The 20,921-nt window shown below is 42.1% G+C and overlaps 1 protein-coding gene across 1 annotated transcript in view; it reads right to left on the bottom strand.

Moving 5' to 3' along the window:
• Nucleotides 1–911: 911 nt before the first annotated feature.
• LOC124613618 overlaps nt 912–20,921 on the bottom strand; it is a 219,139-nt gene continuing 199,129 nt past the window's right edge. The window contains exons 6-8 of the mRNA XM_047142334.1: nt 19,727–19,873; nt 15,977–16,144; nt 912–1,070 (exon numbers count right to left, since the gene is read on the bottom strand). Coding sequence (XP_046998290.1) covers nt 912–1,070; nt 15,977–16,144; nt 19,727–19,873 — 474 coding nt within the window. The remainder of the gene's footprint in view (nt 1,071–15,976; nt 16,145–19,726; nt 19,874–20,921) is intronic.

Below are 20,921 nucleotides of genomic sequence, written 5' to 3'. Positions count from 1 at the left end.
AAAATAATAATACTCGCTCGTGATAAGAAGTTGTAGTGAATATGTTGTGTATAGCCGCATGTGAACGTAAGAGGTGTATTAACAGAACAAGTATACACACGTTCACATACAACACACAAACAGACACAAGAAAACATCACTACACCCTAAGATGCGTTCCGATGGTTCGGAGCCGGCCGCTGGTGGCCGAGCGGTTCTAGGCGCTTCGGTCTGGAACAGCGGGACCGCTACGGTCGCAGGTTCAAATCATGCCTCGGGCATGGATGTGTGTGATGTTCTAAGGTTAGTTAGGTTTAAGTAGTTCTCAAGTTCTAGGGGACTGCTGACCTAAGATGTTAAGATCCATAGTGCTCAGAGCCATTTGAACCGTTTGATGGTTCAGAGGTATTTTCTCATCAAAATCGAACTGTCTGGCCCAGAATCTGAATGTGTTATAACGTTTTAATCTGTACGAATGTCTCGTCATCTACGAATGTTAAATGGCATGAGTTAAAGATAATTGAGTACACTCATTCATTATGGAGTCGGGAATCGGGAACCTGGGACTGAATTAATTGGTATTGAGCGATTTGGAATTACAAACGTTTCTTGCGAAAAAGTTTTAATTTACATCGCATAATCGTTAAAAAAAGAAGATAGGCAAAGTGATTCCTTTCAAATATCGAGCATAGCAATAACAGTCTAAAGGTAAGGAGATAAAATACACTTAAATTTAGTCATTTTTACACACTGATTAATATTATATTACAATATTCATTACAGAAGTGTATGGCTTTACACGGTAATGCACTTCTGCTTTATCTTTTTTTTTTTTTATCGAGACATTCGGTGTTACAGACGAGACCTAGGCTGCGCCTGCTGCCCCGTCTCTCTGTGTGACAAGGCGCCCCACGGCCGTGGCGACGCCCTCGCTACTCAGGCCTGGAGTTGTCCACCTCGACGACGATGTTGAAGCGGCCCAGCAGGTGGGTGGCGTTCTTCAGGGAGACCGCCAGCCGGAACTCCCCCGGTGGCAGGCGGCGCGTCACGTTGCTCAGGCTCAGCTCGCAGTTGTCCAGCGTGTACACGCCCTGGCAACACACCAGGACCGCGCTGATTACACAGCGAGTCAGCAACCTATCTATTCCAACACACTCCTCGTACACGTCACAAGACACGACTACATAATCCTGCTGATTGTTGGGACAGCATCTCATGTCCTAAATTCCTACTGCCGATGATTATTCATTGTTCACATTTGTCCCCATTTAAAAAACATTCTGGCTAGAACAGCGGGAGACATCGGTCACTTGTGTGTGTAAGTCCTGTGTGCATGGTTGTGTCAATGTGTATGAGTGCTTTGCATCCTTTCTGAAGAAGGTTTTGGCTGAAAACTTGCGTGAACACTCTTTTCGTCGGGCCTGCTTGCTGCTCGCCGTGTGAGTAGCAACCTAGCCGTTTCACAGTACAGTTATTCTCTCATGAAGTGTGTTGTAAATAATCTACTGCAGTTCAGCTGGAATAATGATGTACATAATCACAATACCAGAATAAAAAAACGACATTTTTTACGCCACATTAAGGTTGTCTGTAGCACAAACAGGGGTTCACAATACTGCAACCGTAAGTTTTGATCACTTACTCACTGGCATAAAATCCATGAGAGAGAACAACGTAAAATTTGGAACTAAACTGAAATCGTTTCTCTTTGACTATTCCTCCCATTCCGAAAAATATTGTGTATTAGTGTAATGTGTGAATCGTGATGGGTAGGAATTACGACCAACAATTGTCTGTCTTTAATTAAAAAAACAAAAAAATGAATAAACGACGTGCATTTACAGAAAAAAATTGATTTCAATATATAATGACTCGTTCGTTCCCTGTCATTATTATTTATCATGCAGATGGTGCATGGAACATGAAAGTAACTAAGTAATCAAACAGAGGAAGTAGACGTACATTCCATTGTTGATATGTTTGGTTATTCCTGAAAAACTGACAGAGTTATTGGCGAGAAATATTCCGAGAAAAGAAGCAAATAGGCTACTGCACGAAAGGTAGATCTACATGTTGTTTAGGTCAGGCTACCACTACTAAAAAGCGACTTACATACATGTTAAAACATAATATCCATTTTGCGGTGTCTAAGTGTTTGAGATTGTTCCCTTAATCACTTCTATGGCATTGCACAATGCTGAAACATTTTAAAAAATTAATCGTTTTTTACCCTGTGAACTGCAGCTATTGACCACACACTGAATAATGCATCACAGTTAAGATTTCAAAGTGAGAAGATGTGTGAAGTGCAGTGAGACAAATGCACAGGCGATGTAATAAAACGAGCACTGCTCTGTATGGAGGAGTGCATCTATGCAGTTGTATTTTGTTGACAATTCAATAATCGTTCACTTTGTTGACATGCACAAGATACGATAGCATCCCTTCCTTCTTTCCTCACTGCACGGATTTATTGGCTAACAAAGCACACGCAAGTAAGTTTTTTGCAAACGTGAACATTAAAAATGTTGTGCATACGAGCTGAAAGCTGGAAGTGTAACGAAAAAAAAAAAAAGCAATATCAGTTTGCAAATAAGCATTGGTTTCGGATTTTCAGCTTCATTTGCTATCGACACAAATACAGTAAAGTGGAATTAAACGTATTACGAAAGCATGTTTAATGCATCACTTCCTTCTCTTCTTAGTTATTCGAAATACATCGACAAAAAGAAGTTAGATGAACAAGGCCAAAAGTTTGTACGTGTTATTAGAGCAAATACGTATTTAAGAGCAGAAAAATGTTCGAAATTGCCTTCTTGACACTGTGTTATTCAAGAAGCACTGTAATTTTTAGTTTTTAAAACAGTGTTGTATGCACATGATAGATATAATGAGCAAGAAGCAGTCGTAAACAACAGTCTGCCAATGTTTTGGGCTGCGTAAACTGGTGGCAGATCCTGCTCACTCTGGTTCTAAAACAACGTACAGCGTAGGTGCACAGCACCACCTCCCTTCTTTTTTTACCTCCATGACCATTGCAGTCTAGGCGTCATCTCCCTTTGTATTTTTTTAGCTGCAGGAGTGATGTCACAAACCGTATTGTTATCTGTGGTTGATGTTATCAGTTTGGGCAGTATGTATGATCTGCGTAATCAGTGTGTGTGTGAGTAGCTATCTTTGGTTATGAATTCAAAGAAATTTTGTATGAAATGGTTAGGTTTTAAATCCGTTTGTTCATTTAAAATCTCAACAAGGTGCTGTGTCGGGTGTTCATAGATACCTATCTCTTCAAGTACGCTCATGTTAAATTTTCAGGTAATATGCATAAAATTTTCATTGTTAAGTCTATTCGTTATGCGTTGTGGTTACCGTTCTTTAGGTTGTTGAAGAGCATAGGTGGACTATTTTCGTTAATTCCCGTGTGCCCTCGACACCTTATTGTGAATTGCGTCCTCTGTCCAATTTAAAATTTATTGCAATCCTAGCCGGCCGGAGTGGCCGTGCGGTTCTAGGCGCTACAGTCTGGAACCAAGCGAGCGCTACAGTCGCAGGTTCGAATCCTGCCTCGGGCATGGATGTGTGTGATGTCCTTAGGTTAGTTAGGTTTAATTAGTTCTAAGTTCTAGGCGACTGTTGACCTCAGAAGTTAAGTCGCATAGTGCTCAGAGCCATTTGAACCATTATTGCAATCGTGACATTGGATTTTGTATGTGCCTCGGTTTGTTTGCATCTGTAGTTTTGTTTGCCTGAGTGAAGTCTCCGCTGGATATTTTTTTGATTCTGTACGCGAATAGGATACTTGTGTTCTTCATTAGTGCGTTTAATTTGTTTGATATCGTACCTAAATTTTATGTCCTCCTGGATTTTTGGATGGGTAGGTGCAGTTTTTCTTTTGTACATTTGCATTACTACATCTGGGTTGAAACCGTTTTGTAGTAGTTTATATCCTAATGTATCGAGTTCTTTTTGTATGGCAGTTTGGTTTAGTGGTAGATTTTGTATTCTGTGCATCAGGGCGTGGGAGTATACGTTCCTGTGTTCCTTTAGGTGGTATGAATTAGCATGTATAATGTTGTCAGCTGTTGCGTGCTTTCTAAAAAATTATAAAAGTGTAAATTATTGTTGTTAGTGATCGCGAGTCCAAGAAATTAACCGATCTCTTCGTTTCTGTTTCAATGGTGAAGTGCTTTAGGATTGATTTTATTTAGTGCTTGATGGATATGTCGGAGCCTCGGCTCATCTCCATATATAACGGCAAGCGTGTTATTCAAAAGAACTCGATACATTACGATGTATATCCCAATAAAATGGTTTCAGCAGAAACATGTATTGGAGATGCACAAAAGGAAAACTACACCTATACAACCAAAAATTCACAATGAGATTAAATTATCCAGAGAAACATAAATAAGACTAAACCAACATACATTCCTATTACATATTTAGAAACAATATCTAACAAATTAAACACAACTAATATCGAACACAAGTATCCAACAATAGTATCCAGCGTAGAATTCACTCAGGAAAAACAAAATTACCAATATTCACAAACCCAAACACATACAAAATCGAATGCCAGGATTGTAATAAATTTTACAGAGGACTGACAGGGCCCAGGTTCAGTATGAGACACCAAGAGTACTCGAGAATTAACAAATATAATCCATCTACCTCCTTCAGACCTATATCATTGACGTCGGTTTGCAGTAGGGTTTTGGAGCATATACCGTATTCAAACATTATGAATCACCTCGAAGGGAGCGATCTATTGATACGTAATCAGCATTGTTTCAGAAAACATCGTTCTTGTGCAACGGAGCTAGCTCTTTATTCGCACGAAGTAATGGCCGCTATCGACAGGGGATCTCAGGTTGATTCCGTATTTCTGGATTTCCGGAAAGCTTTTGACACCGTTCCTCACAAGCGACTTCTAATCAAGCTGCGGGCCTATGGGGTATCGTCTCAGTTGTGCGACTGGATTCGTGATTTCCTATCAGGAAGGTCGCAGTTCGTAGTAATAGACGGCAAATCATCGAGTAAAACTGAAGTGATATCAGGTGTTTCCCAGGGAAGCGTCCTGGGACCTCTGCTGTTCCTGATCTATATAAATGACCTGGGTGACAATCTGAGCAGTTCTCTTACGTTGTTCGCCGATGATGCTGTAATTTACCGTCTAGTAAGGTCATCCGAATACCAGTATCAGTGCAAAGCGATTTAGAAAAGATTGCTATATGATGTGGCAGGTGGCAGTTGACGCTAAGTAACGAAACGTGTGAGGTGATCCACATGAGTTCCAAAAGAAATCCGTTGGAATTCGATTATTCGATAAATAGTACAATTCTCAAGGCTGTCAATTCAACTAAGTTCCTGGGTGTTAAAATCACGAACAACTTCAGTTGGAAAGACCACATAGATAATATTGTGCGGAAGGCGAGCCGAAGGTTGCGTTTCATTGGCAGGCCTTTCAGAAGATGCAACAAGTCCACTAAAGAGACAGCTTACACTACACTCGTTCGTCCTCTGTTAGAATATTGCTGCGTGGTGTGGGATCCTTACCAGGTGGGATTGACGGAGGACATCGAAAGGGTACAAAAAAGGGCAGCTCGTTTTTTATTATCACGTAATAGGGGAGAGAGTTTGGCAGATATGATACGCCAGTTGGGATGGAAGTCATTTAAGCAAAGACGTTTTTCGTCGCGGCGAGATCTATTTACGAAATTTCAGTCACCAACTTTCTCTTCCGAATGCAAAAATATTTTGTTGAGCCCAACCTACATAGGTAGGAATGATTATCAAAATAAAATAAGAGAAATCAGAGCTCAAACAGAAAGGTTTAGGTGTTCGTTTTTCCCGCGCTGTTCGGGAGTGGAATGGTAGAGAGATAGTATGATTGTGGTTCGATGAACCCTCTGCCAAGCACTTAAATGTGAATTGCAGAGTAGTCCTGTAGATGTAGATGTAGATAAAGATCGATAGTTACAACGCAGAACGAATGGAGTCAGCAAGGAAAAATGTACACTTAGTACCTAAAGGTTTAACAATGAACGTACTTGAAGGTATAGAAATATACACACACAATGCAATGTCCTGTTGACATTTCAAATGAACAAACTATTTAAAACGGAGACATTCCACACAAAATTTTATGAATTCCTAATCGAAGGTAACTATCCTCCGACAAATGTAATACAAAGATCATAGATACAGCCCAAAATGATTACATCAAGACACCAAAGAAACCGCTGAAGTAAATAAAAAGAGGTTAGCTGTCATTACGTCACAAATTCTAAGCCGACGTCCGCCATCTTACATAGCCCAAAGGTTACGTTCATTGCCTTTATGCGTCGATGGTTCACCGCGCTGATACTTCCCTTCACGCCACAGTGACGCGCTCTTTCCCAGTATCGAACATGTTGGGTGCTTTGATTGTGTAGAGACGTAGCTGTTTCATCAAAAATGCCAGCTAGAGTCATTTACCGGTGTACTAATACATCCGATCGTACTCTGAAGTTATTGTTGCACTGTTTACCTATATTGTAGTTCGATTTGTGTCATTTGACTTTAGATTCCTTTACCCTACCTAGTGTCCGTTCTTTCTCTTCTTCCTGGGTTTTTCATTTCCTTCCAAATCGGTAACGCTGCGACATCCGAGCCATGCCATATCAACGATATCGTCCCCGCACAATACACCGCTACGTAACAGCGCAGATTGTTGGGACAGCGTCTCACGTCCTAAATTCCTTCCGCCGGGGATAAAAAGAATGACATTCATTACGACACATTGTCTGTAGCACAAAGAGGGGTTCACAGTGCTGCAGCCAAAAGTTTTGATAGCTTAACCATTGATATGAAATGCCTTACAGAGAGTAAAGTACTAAATTTCGAAATTAAAATGACAAAGTTTCTCTTTGATAACGCCTCCTATTCCGTAGAAGACGATTTTTTAATTTTAATGTGTACATGGCGATGGGTGGAAAAAACAATTATCTGTCTGTCTTTAGCTTAAAAAAATTAAAAGAACTAATAAATTATTAGCAAGGAGACATATTTAGAAAAAAAAAATTGATGTTATTATAAAGTGACTCGCTCTACATATTTTGATTTAGCATACAAATGATACATGAGGCACGAAACTAACTAACTATTAGTGTATCACGAAGAATGATACAAGATGATATACTTTGAAAACCTAAAAATGAAACTCTAACGTGTAATCAAGCAGATAATCAAAGCAGCCGTACATTTCAATTGAGATTTGTTTGGTTACTCCTGCAAAACTAAATTTCTGGTGAGAAATATTCCGAGGAAAGAAGAAAATAGGCTACTGTTGGAAACGCAGACCTACATGTTACACAGGTTAGGCTACCACTACTAAAAAATGACTTACATTAATGTTAAACAAAACATCCATTTTACGGGACATTTTTGAGATCATTCTCTTGATTACATTTATAGCGTATCTCAATGCTAGAACATTTTTAAAAAATTATATCATTTTTCTGTCTTTTAATTTGCGATTATTGGCCACACACTGAACGAATGACGCATCATAGGTAAGATTTCAAAGTGAGAATATGTGTAAACTAAAGTGAGGCTAATGCACCGATAGTCTAGTAAACTAACTCTGTTCTGCATGGAGGTATACCTCTATGCAGTTCAGTTTCTTTGACATTTCACTTTCTTGACATGCACGATACACGATGGGGTGCGTTGCTTCTTTCCTCGCTACACGTGTTTGTGGGCTAACAAAGAACACGTAGATAAGTTTTGTGCAAACGTAAACATGACAAAGTTGTGCGTGGGAGTTGACAGCTGAAAGTGTAAAGAACAGGAAGCAGTAGCAGTAAGCAGACAAACATTGGTTACAGATATGCAGCTTCATTTGCTATCCATACAAATACAATAAAGTGGAATGAAATGCATTATGAAAGCATCATTTTCAAAGCACATCCTTCTCTTCTTGCTTATTCGAAGTATGTCAACAAAAAACAAGTTTCTTTAACAATGCCAAATGTGTCATATTACTAGAGCAAATAATCATTCAAGAATAGAAAATCTTTCGAAATAAACTTCCTTGTTCTACGTTATTTATGTAAGCGTTGAAACTTTTACTATTTAAAACATCCGTTGTGAGCGCATCACAGAAATAATGAAAAGAAGCAATCATAAACAGTAGTTTGCTAATGTTTGTGCTATTTAAGATGGCGGCAAGCTCCACCTACTCTATGACGCCAACTCCGTTCCTTTTTATCTCCGTGGTAACTGTAACCATTTAGCATCTCTGGCTAACAGTCACTACTGCAGTCTGTCAAATCTGACGATGAAATCAAAGGATAGAAATTACAAGAAAGGACGACTAACAACAGAAGCAAACTACGAAGTGGCTTATAGTATAAGAGTCCTAAATTCATACCATATTGTAATACAGTACAGAGTGACAGCGACCACTTAGGACACATGAACGATAAGTACCAAATTTGTATATCCGAAAATATGATTAACCAACACTGTAATAAAAAAAAAATGTAACTTTCGCAGATGGTCTGCACATTGCAGTCTAGCCATAATGAATCCATCACAATAAATACTTCAATTAACTACTATAGCAACACTCTTGAGGTTATTACGAGGACGGTTTTTTTTTCAACCTCCGATAGGCTGTAAATAAAAGAAAAGTGCATAGATAACGATTATTTTATTACAAAAAAATTTGTTCAATTGTGTTTACTTTTCAACATAATCAGTGGACAAGCTTTGCAATAACCTCTTCAAAAAACGTTGCCACCAATAATTTCAAATGCGCATTGGTGTTGTTTCGAAGATCTTTGTTGATTTGAAAGTGCTGACCTCCTAACCACGTCTTTAGTTCAAGGGAAAGGTGAAAGTCGCTGGGTGCTAGGTCCGGACTGTATGGCGGATGATCGAAAATGTCCCACTGATATTGTTCAAGGAGCCGTTGGATTGTGCCAGCAGTATCTGGTCGAGCGTTGCCATGGATCAACACAATTCCTGAAGTCAGCATTCCTCTTCGTTTGTTATGAATGGCTCTCTGCAAACGTCATAATGTTTAAAAGTAAGCAGCAGCACTGATAGCGGTTCCGCGCTGCATTAAGTCTACAAACAATACACCTTTTTGCTCCCAAAACACGGTAGCCATGACCTTTCTGTCGTTGAATGTTTGTTTGAACTTTTTTGATTTGTTTAGTGAATTTGGATGCATCTATTGCTGTGATTGCCGTTTTGTTTCCGGTGTGTCGTATTGGATCCAATGTTCATCTTCAGTAACAATTGATTTCAAAAAGCTCTCTCCATCATAATAACGGTCAAGGAAATTGAAAGGTGACGCCATTTGGTGACTTTTGTGGGTGTCTGTCTGGAACCTAATGAGCACAGAGTTTTTGTAGCCTAAATGTTCAATAATGATAGAGTGTATGGAAGATCTTGAAACTTTCGGAATTTTCATAGACAAAGCAGTTATAGTGAACCTACGATTTTCTCTAGTCATTCTGTCAACTCGTTCAACAAGATCGGCTGTAAGACAGACTTGCACGCCATTTCAGCCATCTTTGAACATTCGGCACCATTCACGCACAACACCATCAGCCATTAAGTAATCACCGAACACTCAGTTCATTCTTCGATGAATTTCTACGGCACTATTCCCTTCTGCTTGCAGAAACCGAATTACACTTCGTAATTCACACTTGGAGGGAGCAAAAATGCTGGGCAGCCATGTTTACGTATCTGTAGTACAACGCAAACTGATGCCTTGAGGTCGGCAATGGCGGAGTGTGTAGTGCGAGAGTTGCGCAGTAACCTGCAGTGCATGTCCACGTTCTGCCGCTAGCGTAGCTTGTATACAAAGGGATCGGAGGTTGAAGAAAAATAAAATGAAATAAAATCGGCCCTCGTACATAGTGTCTCAAATTAAAGTCATTTGGCAACATTGTTAACTCATGTACGACATGTACCCTCATATAATCTATGTGTGTCTACTGATTAATTGCTACAGTGGCTAGAGTTTGCGTTATGGTATTCGAGTTCAGTTGCAGGTGCAGGAGTGTTCTTTAGTTTTCTGATTTTGATTTGTGCATTAATACTGTAGTACACTGTTTCTCAAATGATTCACATCCTTCAACTACAAGTTTTTTACAATGAAATGAATACCCCTAGCTCCATACAGGCGCTGGTATAAGTCAACGGGGACAGGTGAAAATATGTGCCCCAACCGGAACTCGGACACGAAATCTCCTGCTTACATGGCAGACGCTTTATCCCTCTGAGCCATCGAGGACACAGAGGATAGTGTGACTGTAGGGACTCATCTCTGGCACGCCTCCCGTGACACCCACATTCCCAACTTATTGTCCCGCACTATATTCATAGTGCCCCTGCCCAATATACTCATTAATCGCGGCTTTTTGACGATTCCCGTAAGAGTTCGGGCACTGTTTGTGCATCTGCAAAGACGAAGATAGTCAAATTGCCGGCGAGCCTTAACTGTATCTGTTCTTTCGGACATAGTGTGGAATGTTAAGCACACATAGTATAATGAGTAAGAGTGACCAATTTTTTCTTATTTCTTTCTTTTACGTTGGAAAGAGGTATGACTGAAGAAATTGATGGTAATGCTGATAATGGACCGTTTGGCATGGGGTTACATACTACGTTGAAGAGAAAAGTGTACACGTTTCATGGCAAATTACACTGAGCAACACAATTATAAGGTCATTTCTTTGACATCCCGTAATAGTGTCGTCCTGAGACGCAGAGTTTTTAGATTTCTATATTGTCAGCGATGCTTATTTCTTCTGAAATGATGTAATAGCATGGAGCCCTGCAACGTCACACTCGATGTCAACACTTCAAACATAAAGGAGTCAACACGTGCTGAAAAAAAAAGGTGCCAGTGCTCGAAAATTACTGTGAGATGACTTCTTATTGTCAGCAAAATTCACCACGAATCTCCCCAACACCAGAGCGGACGTGACACACTACGTGAAGACCGTCACATCACCTCTTACCCACATTAACCCCTTTGCCTCTGCGATGGAGGTCAGAACCGCAATGTCCAGCGTAGGTATGACGCAAGGACAAGGAAAATATTTCAGACACCCTGCCGATCCTTAATGACACGAAAATGCCTCTTGCTCATCGCACTGCGAACTGCCGTTTTCGACCGCAAAATGTATGGGAACAAAGCCCAAAAGAAAGAGGTGTTTTCATTGATGTCGTTTATGCCATCCCCTGAGGCCTTTTCGCATCGATACCAAGCACCGTTTTGTCTGAACTTGTAAGAAAATTGCGTGATTTTGACGCTAGGCGTCGTGGTTCCGATCTACGCAGAGTGTCAAAAGAAGGGGTGAAATGTGGGTAGGCGGGATGTGACGAACTGCCGAACAGTGGCTTTGAGCGGAGCCAATGTGTCACCATTAACCCTCCATACATCTCACATTAACATCTTAGCTCTGGCTTTTCTTTTCCGCATTGGTCGGCACCTTGTTGCCTCAAGCGTCGCCGAGCCCACCTTTAATGTCCAAGGGTGCCATACTTTTCCGCCATTACAGGGAAGGTTGCAGGCGCATTTGAGGGAAACAACTGCGGAGTTTCGAAAAAGTGGCCCTTTAACTGCGTTGCGCAGTGCACGTATTTAAAAGTGGAATAATGAGAAATATTGAATAATTCTACGAGCGTTCTATAAGACGGGCTTTGATTGCAATATAACTATGACGAAGCCTGATAGCTTACCACGCAGTCTAAAATCAGAAAATTAATTAGATCCATCTCTTCCTTGTCCACTACCACATTGAGTTTTATCTGTTGCGAAGCCATCGTACAACTGTCTCATGAGTCAGTATCGAGAATGTTACTCACCAGTTGTCAAATGTGTGATATTTTTCTACATGTTTCGAGACTACGTTATCCCATTATCAAGTAAAACAAGGAACCAAATCAATATATCACAAAACTACATATACAGACAACAATGTAAATATCGAAGTCGTCTTGTAGTACGACATACCTCAAAATTTCTTTGCCATTGGTCAGCCTCAAAAGTAAAATGCTAGTAGGAAAGATGCGGTGTAAAATATAAATCTTTTCGTGAAGACCTCATGTTGACGTATAATACTCTCACAACGTTCTGCTGCAAGCTAGAGACAGTTAACTTCACCTACAAAAGATAGTACCATGTTGCAAGGCATACGTCACAGCTCCAACGGTACTACTGTCTACCGCAAAATGACCAACAGGCCACATTAAAACCTGTGCCGCTAAGTAGAGTAAGATATTGTCTGCTTCTGAAGGAGGATGTCGCTAAAGTGTGCCCAGGAATGCCGTCTGGACGCTTCTCTCTTCTAATTTAAAACGGTCACGCATTCCCCTCGTTTTATAGCAGTTGGTAACGGGACAACGTAATCGCGAAACACTTGGCAGCATATGTATCAAACGTTTGACAACTGGTGCGTAACATTCTCCATTTGCAGTGGTGCCGGACACATTCCTCATGCTATCTCATTGAATGGAGTAGAATTGTCCTCAGTGATGAGCTCTGATTCGAAATGAGCCCCGATGACAGGCGAAGATGTCTTTGAAGATGTCCTAAACAGTGGTGGGATACCAGCCTGCCAGTCGCCCGATATACGAGGGCTATCCACAAACTACATTACGTTTTGGAATTAAAAATAAATAATGTATTGGAAATTTTTTTTATTATATACAGATGAAAGCCACACTTAAATACTACTTTTCTACATAGTTGCCATTTAAATTAAGGCACTTATCGTAGCGATGGACGAGCTTGGAAATTCCTTCGTCGTAAAGTTCGGCCGCCTGCGCTTTCAACCACGTGGTTACCTCTTTTGGGACAGAAAAGGTGTGATTTTTGTGGATTTCCTGCAAAGAGGCACTACAATAAACTCCCAAAGGTATTGCCAAACTCTGCACAACCTCAGAAGAGCAATACAAAACAAGCGCAGAGGAAAGTTGGGCTCAAAGATCATGCTGATTCACGACAACGCCCGGGCCCACACGGCAAATGCCACTCGTGAAGTTCTCGAATCTTTTAAGTGGGAGTTGTTTCCTCATCCGCCGTACAGTCCCGACCTGGCACCGAGCGACTTCCACTTATTCCCAGGAATGAAGAAGTGGTTGGCTGTGCAGCGTTTTTATGACGACGCACAGCTTCAAGAAGAGGTAACCACGTGGTTGAAGGCGCAGGCGGCCGAATTTTACGACGAAGGAATTTCCAAGCTCGTCCATCGCTACGATAAGTGCCTTAATTTAAATGGCAACTATGAAGAAAAGTAGTATATTTAAGTGTGGCTTTTATCTGTATATAATAAAAAAAATTTCCAATACTTTATTTATTTTTAATTCCAAAACGTAATGTACTTTGTGGATAGCCCTCGTATATCCCAACAACCGGGTATGATAGTCTGAGGTGCCATTTCATTTCCCAGAGGGGCCTCTTTGGATATCATTCGAGCCACCCATACAGCATAGCGGTACGTCGCCGATATTCTACGCCCCGTTTTGTTGCCCTTCGCGGCAAGCAGTTCTGGGCTTACATTTCAGCAAGATAACGTCCACCCGCACACTGCGAGAGTGTCTACTGCTTGTCTTCGTGCTTGTCAAATCCTAACTGGCCAGCAAGGTCGCCGGATATCTCCAGAATTAACAACGTTCAGAGCATTGGGGGCATGACCCTCTTACTAGTTCTGGAATTTGACGATCTGACGCTTGTAATAGAATTTGGTACGATATCCTTCAGGAGGATATCCAACTCTGTCATTCAGTGTCAAGCCGAATAACTGCTTGTATTATCGTTATTGGTGGACCAACGCGTTACTCACTTGCTCATTTTATGTCACTCTTTCTCTTGAATAAATCATCCCATTATTCTGAAATTGTAAACATTCGTTTGTCTGTACATGTACATCAGACCTACCGATTTCCGTCTCATTCAGTTAATTCCCTTGGTAAGTCGTTTTCTTGTCTTAGAGTGTATTCTATACGTCGTAACATGTTGCAGTTACATTCAAGTTGGCTCACCTTATTCGTTCAGATTTATAGCCCGCCCTCCTACTTTCATGATAATGTTTCTCTTAGTTTTCAGTGGGCAAAGTAGGTTCAACGCTAGCTATACAAGGGATACTCTAGTAACATAACATAGATTATGTAATTCTATCCACTCCACTGTCCTATTTTTAAAGTAGAGCTTCGTGGAAGGTGTATACACACTTACTTCGAGAACCATCGCCTAGAAAATTACGAAGTGAGCTAGTGCTTGTTCAAAGTAATTTCTACTAGCACGGAAAAGTTAACCTATATGGAATTAGGCTAGCTGGAATTTTAGCATTTGTAAGTAATAACGATATAGTACTTACCTAGATGAAGAGAGCCCTTTAAACGCAAGGTAATACGCCTTATAGGCCGGCCGAAGTGGCCGTGCGGTTAAAGGCGCTGCAGTCTGGAACCGCAAGACCGCTACGGTCGCAGGTTCGAATCCTGCCTCGGGCATGGATGTTTGTGCTGTCCTTAGGTTAGTTAGGTTTAACTAGTTCTAAGTGCTAGGGGACTAATGACCTCAGCCGTTGAGTCCCATAGTGCTCAGAGCCATTTGAACCATTTGAATACGCCTTATAGAAGAAACGACTTTTATGGAGGAAGGTCATTGATGAATACCTGATGGAAGTTGAAGGAAGGAAGATTAAGTTTAACGTCCCATAGACATCTAGGTCTTTATAGACAGAGTACAAGTTCGGAATGTTTTAAGGATGGGGAAGGAAATCTGCCGTTCCCTTTCAAAGGAAAAATCTCGGAATTTGTCTGGAGCGAATTAAGAAAATTTCGGAATATGTAAATTTGGATGATCGGATGCGGATTTGAATCATCATCCTCCCGAATACTCCGAGTCCAGTGTACCAATCACGCACCACCCCGCTCGGTCGTCGACTTTGAGCTAATTAGTGACATCGCAATAGGATAAACACGGCAAAGAAACTACCTGTAATTGGTATGAATAAATTAACAGAAACTATAGAAAACTTAAATCAAGCCAATTAATCGTGTGTATTTACCACCGTACCTAATGAAACTGTCTCCAGTGTCTCGACCGCTGCAATACCTTACTTGCGAATAGACTACTGCAGTTATAAGAAAGAAAGAAACAAGCTCATCGTCCAGGCCTGGAAAGCCCAAGTAATGTCTACCGGCCACCGTGTCACCCTCTGCCTTTGCATTGTCATGAGGATGCTGCTATGGAGCGACACGTGGTCAGCACACCGCTCTTCCGACCGATTTTCAGACCGTTCAAGCCGTAGAGCCGCTACTGTTCGGTTAGGTAGCTCCTCAACTGGCATCAAGAGGGTGATTACAACCCGTACCAGCCCTCCAAACAAGGAAAAATCCTCGGAAGTACCGGGAATCGAACCAGGGTTCTCCGCACGGCACTCGTCTACACTGACCACTCATCTGTGGAGGCGGACATAACGTACAATAAGGAGAACAATATTTATACATTAATTACCTTCGGGCAAGTACCATAGCAGTGGATAATATCTGAAACGTAATTATTGTTTATTTTGAACAGTAGACAGTTTCGGTTGCTGTATTGTGGTCAGGCGGTAGGTGCTAGGAACGGACGATAGTTACACCACAATATTGAAAAAAATTGAGAGAATTACTATTTACCAGTATAGCGAATAGGCAAAAGTTACTTTACAGGCACGAGGATAGGCCAGCAAGTTTTTCAGCTAAAAGCCAGCAGCCAATAAGTAATATATTTTCTCTTCCCCCACCACATAGTTTTAATGGAGATAGTATGCCATTATTTTACTTTCAATAGGCCCTTACTGTCACTTACCAGAGTAGAGAAGAATAAACAGTGGAACCCGGACCACTATGCTACTTCACATTTCTATTACCATGCAGTACCTGCACACATGAGTCACGTGAAAGAGCTGAAATTTTAGAAGGAGCTCTAATAACCTACCGCAGGCACCGGACAGACTTCTTCGATGCCCATGCACTCGGTTATGGACCGTCCGAAGCTGGGGACTATCCCCAGGAAGCCGCGGCACGCGTCAGCGATGCGGTGGATGTGGAACGTGCGGCCCCACTCACTAGGGCGGTCCATCCAACGCGATATCTCTGTCACCGCCTGTGGAGAAAGTGCGTGTAACTGGTTAAGTGTTGTTCAATAAACCTGTAATTTGTTCGTCCTAGGTTTGCCAAACAATTCACAGATCTGAACATGTTAAAGTAATTTAGTTGATATGAATTGCTATTCATGTCGAACGCTACATAACTGACTGTCCAATATGAGGCACAAAAAATAATTACACTATGTATAACTTTCTTGTCAGCTTTATTCTAGGAAGCATCTACACTACAGTTTGTGGAAACTGCAGCACCGAGAAGGAAACGCATGAATTCAGTTTATTTAATACCACAGGTTAGGTATATGACAAGTAACAAATGATTGCCTTTTCAAATCTGTACATGTCCTTTGAGTCCTACTACTAAGTACGTCGTGTTGCCACCACGCGCTGCAATTAGAGATGCTATACGCCGTGGCATTGATTCAGTAAGGTTCTGAATACGTTCCTGAGGGATTTCCCTCCACGCAGTTTGAATCCGAATCCATAAATCTGTGACATCATTTACTGGAGGAGCGTGACGCACCAGCTAGCGACCAACCATATTCCAGACATGTCTGGTGAACGTGCAGGGCCGGCCGAAGTGGCTGTGCGGTTAAAGGCGCTGCAGTCTGGAACCGCAAGACCGCTACGGTCGCAGGTTCGAATCCTGCCTCGGGCATGGATGTTTGTGATGTCCTTAGGTTAGTTAGGTTTAACTAGTTCTAAGTTCTAGGGGACTAATGACCACAGATGTTAAGTCCCATAGTGCTCAGAGCCATTTTTGAACGTGCAGGCCACGGAAGCAATGGTGCCCGTCGCTCTTCGGAGGAGGCCTGTACATTACTTACAATATGTGGCCGGGCATTGTCCTGTTGAAATGTGGACTTTGGAGATGCCTGAATCAGAGGGAGTACCTCAGGCTCCACAACCTCCGTTAAGTACCGGTTGCTGTTCAAAGTGCCCGCAATACGTACGAGGTGAGATCGGTTGTTTCAACCAATATCGATCCAAATCATCACACCTGGTATTTGTGTTGCCGGCCGGTGTGGCCGTGTGGTTAAAGGCGCTTCAGTCTGGGACCGTGTGACCGCTCCGGTCGCAGGTTCGAATCCTGGCTCGGGCATGGGTGTGTGTGATGTCCTTAGGTTAGTTAGGTATAAATAGTTCTAAGTTCTAGGGGACTGATGACCACAGATGTTAAGTCCCATAGTGCTCAGAGCCATTTTTTTTTGTATTTGTCCGCTACGCCGCTCCACAATGCTGCCCTCCTGGTTGCTCTCACCACGGTACCGCCGGACGTGTATGCGGCCATCACTATAGGACACATTGATGGGGGACTCATCCGAAAAGATTACATGTTGCCACTCAGCACCCCAGTGACGTTGTTCACGTGCCCATTGCAGTCGGACGAGCTTGTGGTTTTTGGACAATGGAAGCCGACGTAATGGCATGTGTGTAACCAGTCCATCCTGGAGCAGACGGTGACGAACCGTCGATGCAGACAAGTTCACACCTGTTGCAGTGCTCCAGCGACGAGCCAGCCCTGTGGATGACGCTGTATGGTCCGTAATGGCCATGCGGACAAGATGAGGGTCATCCTATGCTGCGCTCATATTCCGTAGTCCAGTTCCCACTCGTCACGCATCACTGTCGCAGCAGCATGCCTTGAGAGAGCCGAAATGAAATGAAATGTCATGTGGCTAGGGCCTTCCGTCGGACAGACCTTTCGCCGGGTGCAAGTCTTTCGATTTGACTCCACTTCGGCAACTTGCGCGTCGATGGGGATGAAATGATGATGATTAGGACAACGCAACACCCAGTCCCTGAGCGGAGAATATCTCCGACCCAGCCGGGAATCGAACCCGGGCCCTTAGGATTGACATTCCGCCGCGGTGACCACTCAGCTACCGGGGGCAGACAGAGCCGAAATGTCACGATATGAGAACCCCGTTTCCCGGAGACCGATCATTCTGTCCCGTTCGAACTCGCTCACATGCCGAGCCGGCACGGTAGCTCAGTGTGTTCGGTCAGAGGGTTTAGCTGCCCTCTACATAAAAAAACTGAGTAAACGGATCAACGAGCAACCTGAATGAGTGCATAGGACGTCCGCCACAAACAAATTCAACGAACAATATAGAAAAAAAATGAGATAAAAAATATGGCTCCATTTGACATCGACGAGACATACTGGCACTCATTGTACTGTTTCCGCCTTGTGTGACAGCTCTGCACCGACTACACTAGGCGCAACAACGACCCTGTCGGACAGACACGAGAAGGCTCTGCTCGGCCTACGTGAACCACATCTCGTTGCAAAACGTATCACGTATTGCATGCACACCCGTCGCCACTTCCACCAAGTGTGGCGGTTTTCGGGTAATTCCTTCTCGGTATTGCACTTTTCAGAAACGGCAGTGTATATTTCAGTTTCCACGTACTTATCTCTTAGCCATGCTAGGATATTTGCTCCTTTCTCATTTGAATTTCTATCCTGGGCAACCTTTGCTTCTAACTTCCTTCTGTACAATTTATATTTTCTCTTTCACCAGATCAACCCATTTCTCTAGTTCTGTTTTACAACTTCTGTCATCTCCCGTGGCCCGTTCGTATGCACTTCAGGGTAGTCAAAATTGCCAAAAGCTAGTCGAATTCAGCGGGTTTCTTCTGGATGCAAGGCAGTTTCAAATAATGTGGAAGACAGTTTTGTTGCCATCAGCGTTTCCGTTCATCAGTGATATTGAATTCATTTTCTGTGAGAGACCTGGTTGTGATAAGAGGGCAATATCTTGATATTAGCCTTTTTCGCTCTTCAGGAAATACATCTTTCAATAATGGAAGGTCTGTGTTATTAGAAATGTTCTGGTGTTCAAGTGATAGGGCGCTCTTCCGTCTGGTATCAAGAGGTGGAATGTGGCTCGAGACAGCGAACCAGTACGTGGGCGTACATCGTACTGACCGACTAAAAAGGGGTATGACCTCGTGTTCTACGTCTATCTTTTTTACATGTGTACTATTAAGCCCAACAGACGCACAGACTCTATTGCTGAGTATACCAACACGAGTTCTGATAGCCGAAGAGTGTCTGCGCAACGAATGCCGCATAGTGTATGGAGAATGTGGTCCCTGATATTGAGATTAACAGATGTTTGTGCCAGGTGTTCCTTAAAAGAAAGAGTCCCATCTAACGTGATCCCAACGTATTTTGGATAAATGTTATGATAAAGCTGTCTTCCTCAAAACAGACATCGAGGGCTCTGTGTGCCAATCTACTGAACAGGTGAAAACATAAATCTTCTGTTTTATTTGCGTTTGGAAATCCTTCCACTCAAGTAAATGCAAAAAAAGTAGCAAGTCGTGATCAAACACTCAGTGTGCCCACTTAACAACACGTGTAAAGAATGAGAGTTTCATTATAAATTGGCATGTTACTTTCAAGACACTGTTTTTAGTTCTTGTGATGAGATTCAACAGTCGAAATAGATTATGTGTAATTTTGTCCACCAAATGCGACCGACACATTTGAGAGCACAAGAGTGACCGTAAATGGACGGCGCGCTCCAGTGACCGTTACCGGCTGGCAGTGACAGTGGAGGTGGCCTCACCTGCACCTTGCTGTCCAGCGGCCGCTTGAAGATGATGCTGCCCGAGAAGAGGCCGTCGTGCTGGGTGACGGCGAAGCGCAGCTCGTCCGTGCCGCGGTCCTCACACTCCGAGAAGCTCTTCAGCTGCAGCGTCTGCTTCTGCTGAAACTAGGGCCCAGGTACGTGATTATCCAGAGAACCATTAACCGTACATGACACTGGGTGTGAATGACGACACTCTATCGAAACTAACGTGTAGGTCTAGTTACTCGGGGCAGAAAGTGAGGTTCTGTCATTAGGTGCTACGCGAAGCTGATCTAACAGTTACAGTTTATCTCATTTATAACTGAAATCAAGAACTGGTCTCAACAAGAAAACGTCTTTAATTCTGCTACGTGTGTAGTATTAGAGATAACCTAATTTCTCCTGAAGTCCGAAAGTTAACGCGATTGTTATCGTTTTTACGTGTGTGATCAGCTGAAAAGTATCGACAGTTCAGTTTACAAGCGACAGAATTGTATTTCTTCGGTGAATACCTGTTTTTATTGCACTGTGAGTCTTTCAGTCCCTCACTTCCAAGGGCAAACGACAAAATATCATTTTCACTTCAAGAATACATACGAAATGTTTATTAGGCTTATATAAGAAATTAAATTCGTTTATATCTGTATTGTCTGCATTTACACAAAATAAGCGTTTATATTTTCATTTTTGCTCCATGTAGTGATGCCGGTATGTAATGTTACTATCGTGATACTGTTATGGTATCTTTTTTGGTTTAAACAGAAGTCATAAATTGTGGAAGCACAATTTGTGTAAAGCTACATATTACGGTTGCAAAAGAATTTAATTTCTCGGAAATATATAATAAAACAATTTTACGGGTATTTTTGAGGAATGGTGAGAAAGTTAATGGTGCCTGGTAAACGTATTCTGCCATCTGCTCCTCTGGCAGCACTGAACTAAAAAACTCGTAGCGCAGCACAAACAGGTATTCTTTGAAGAAACGTAATTCCACTGTTTATAAAATGAACTGTCAATACGTAACTCTTGGCCACATGTAGAAACGATAACCATCACATGAATAACAGGAACTTTAGAGAAACCGGGTTACCGTTTACTAGTACATTACAGCAATAATATACCGTGTTATTTTATTCTTGAAATCAATGCTATGTTTCAGCTACAACTGAGAAAAACTGCAACTATCAGAGCT

This window comes from Schistocerca americana, chromosome 4, assembly GCF_021461395.2.
Source record: "Schistocerca americana isolate TAMUIC-IGC-003095 chromosome 4, iqSchAmer2.1, whole genome shotgun sequence".
In the NCBI taxonomy this organism is placed as follows: domain Eukaryota; kingdom Metazoa; phylum Arthropoda; class Insecta; order Orthoptera; family Acrididae; genus Schistocerca; species Schistocerca americana.
This window is presented reverse-complemented; position numbering and strand designations above follow the sequence as displayed.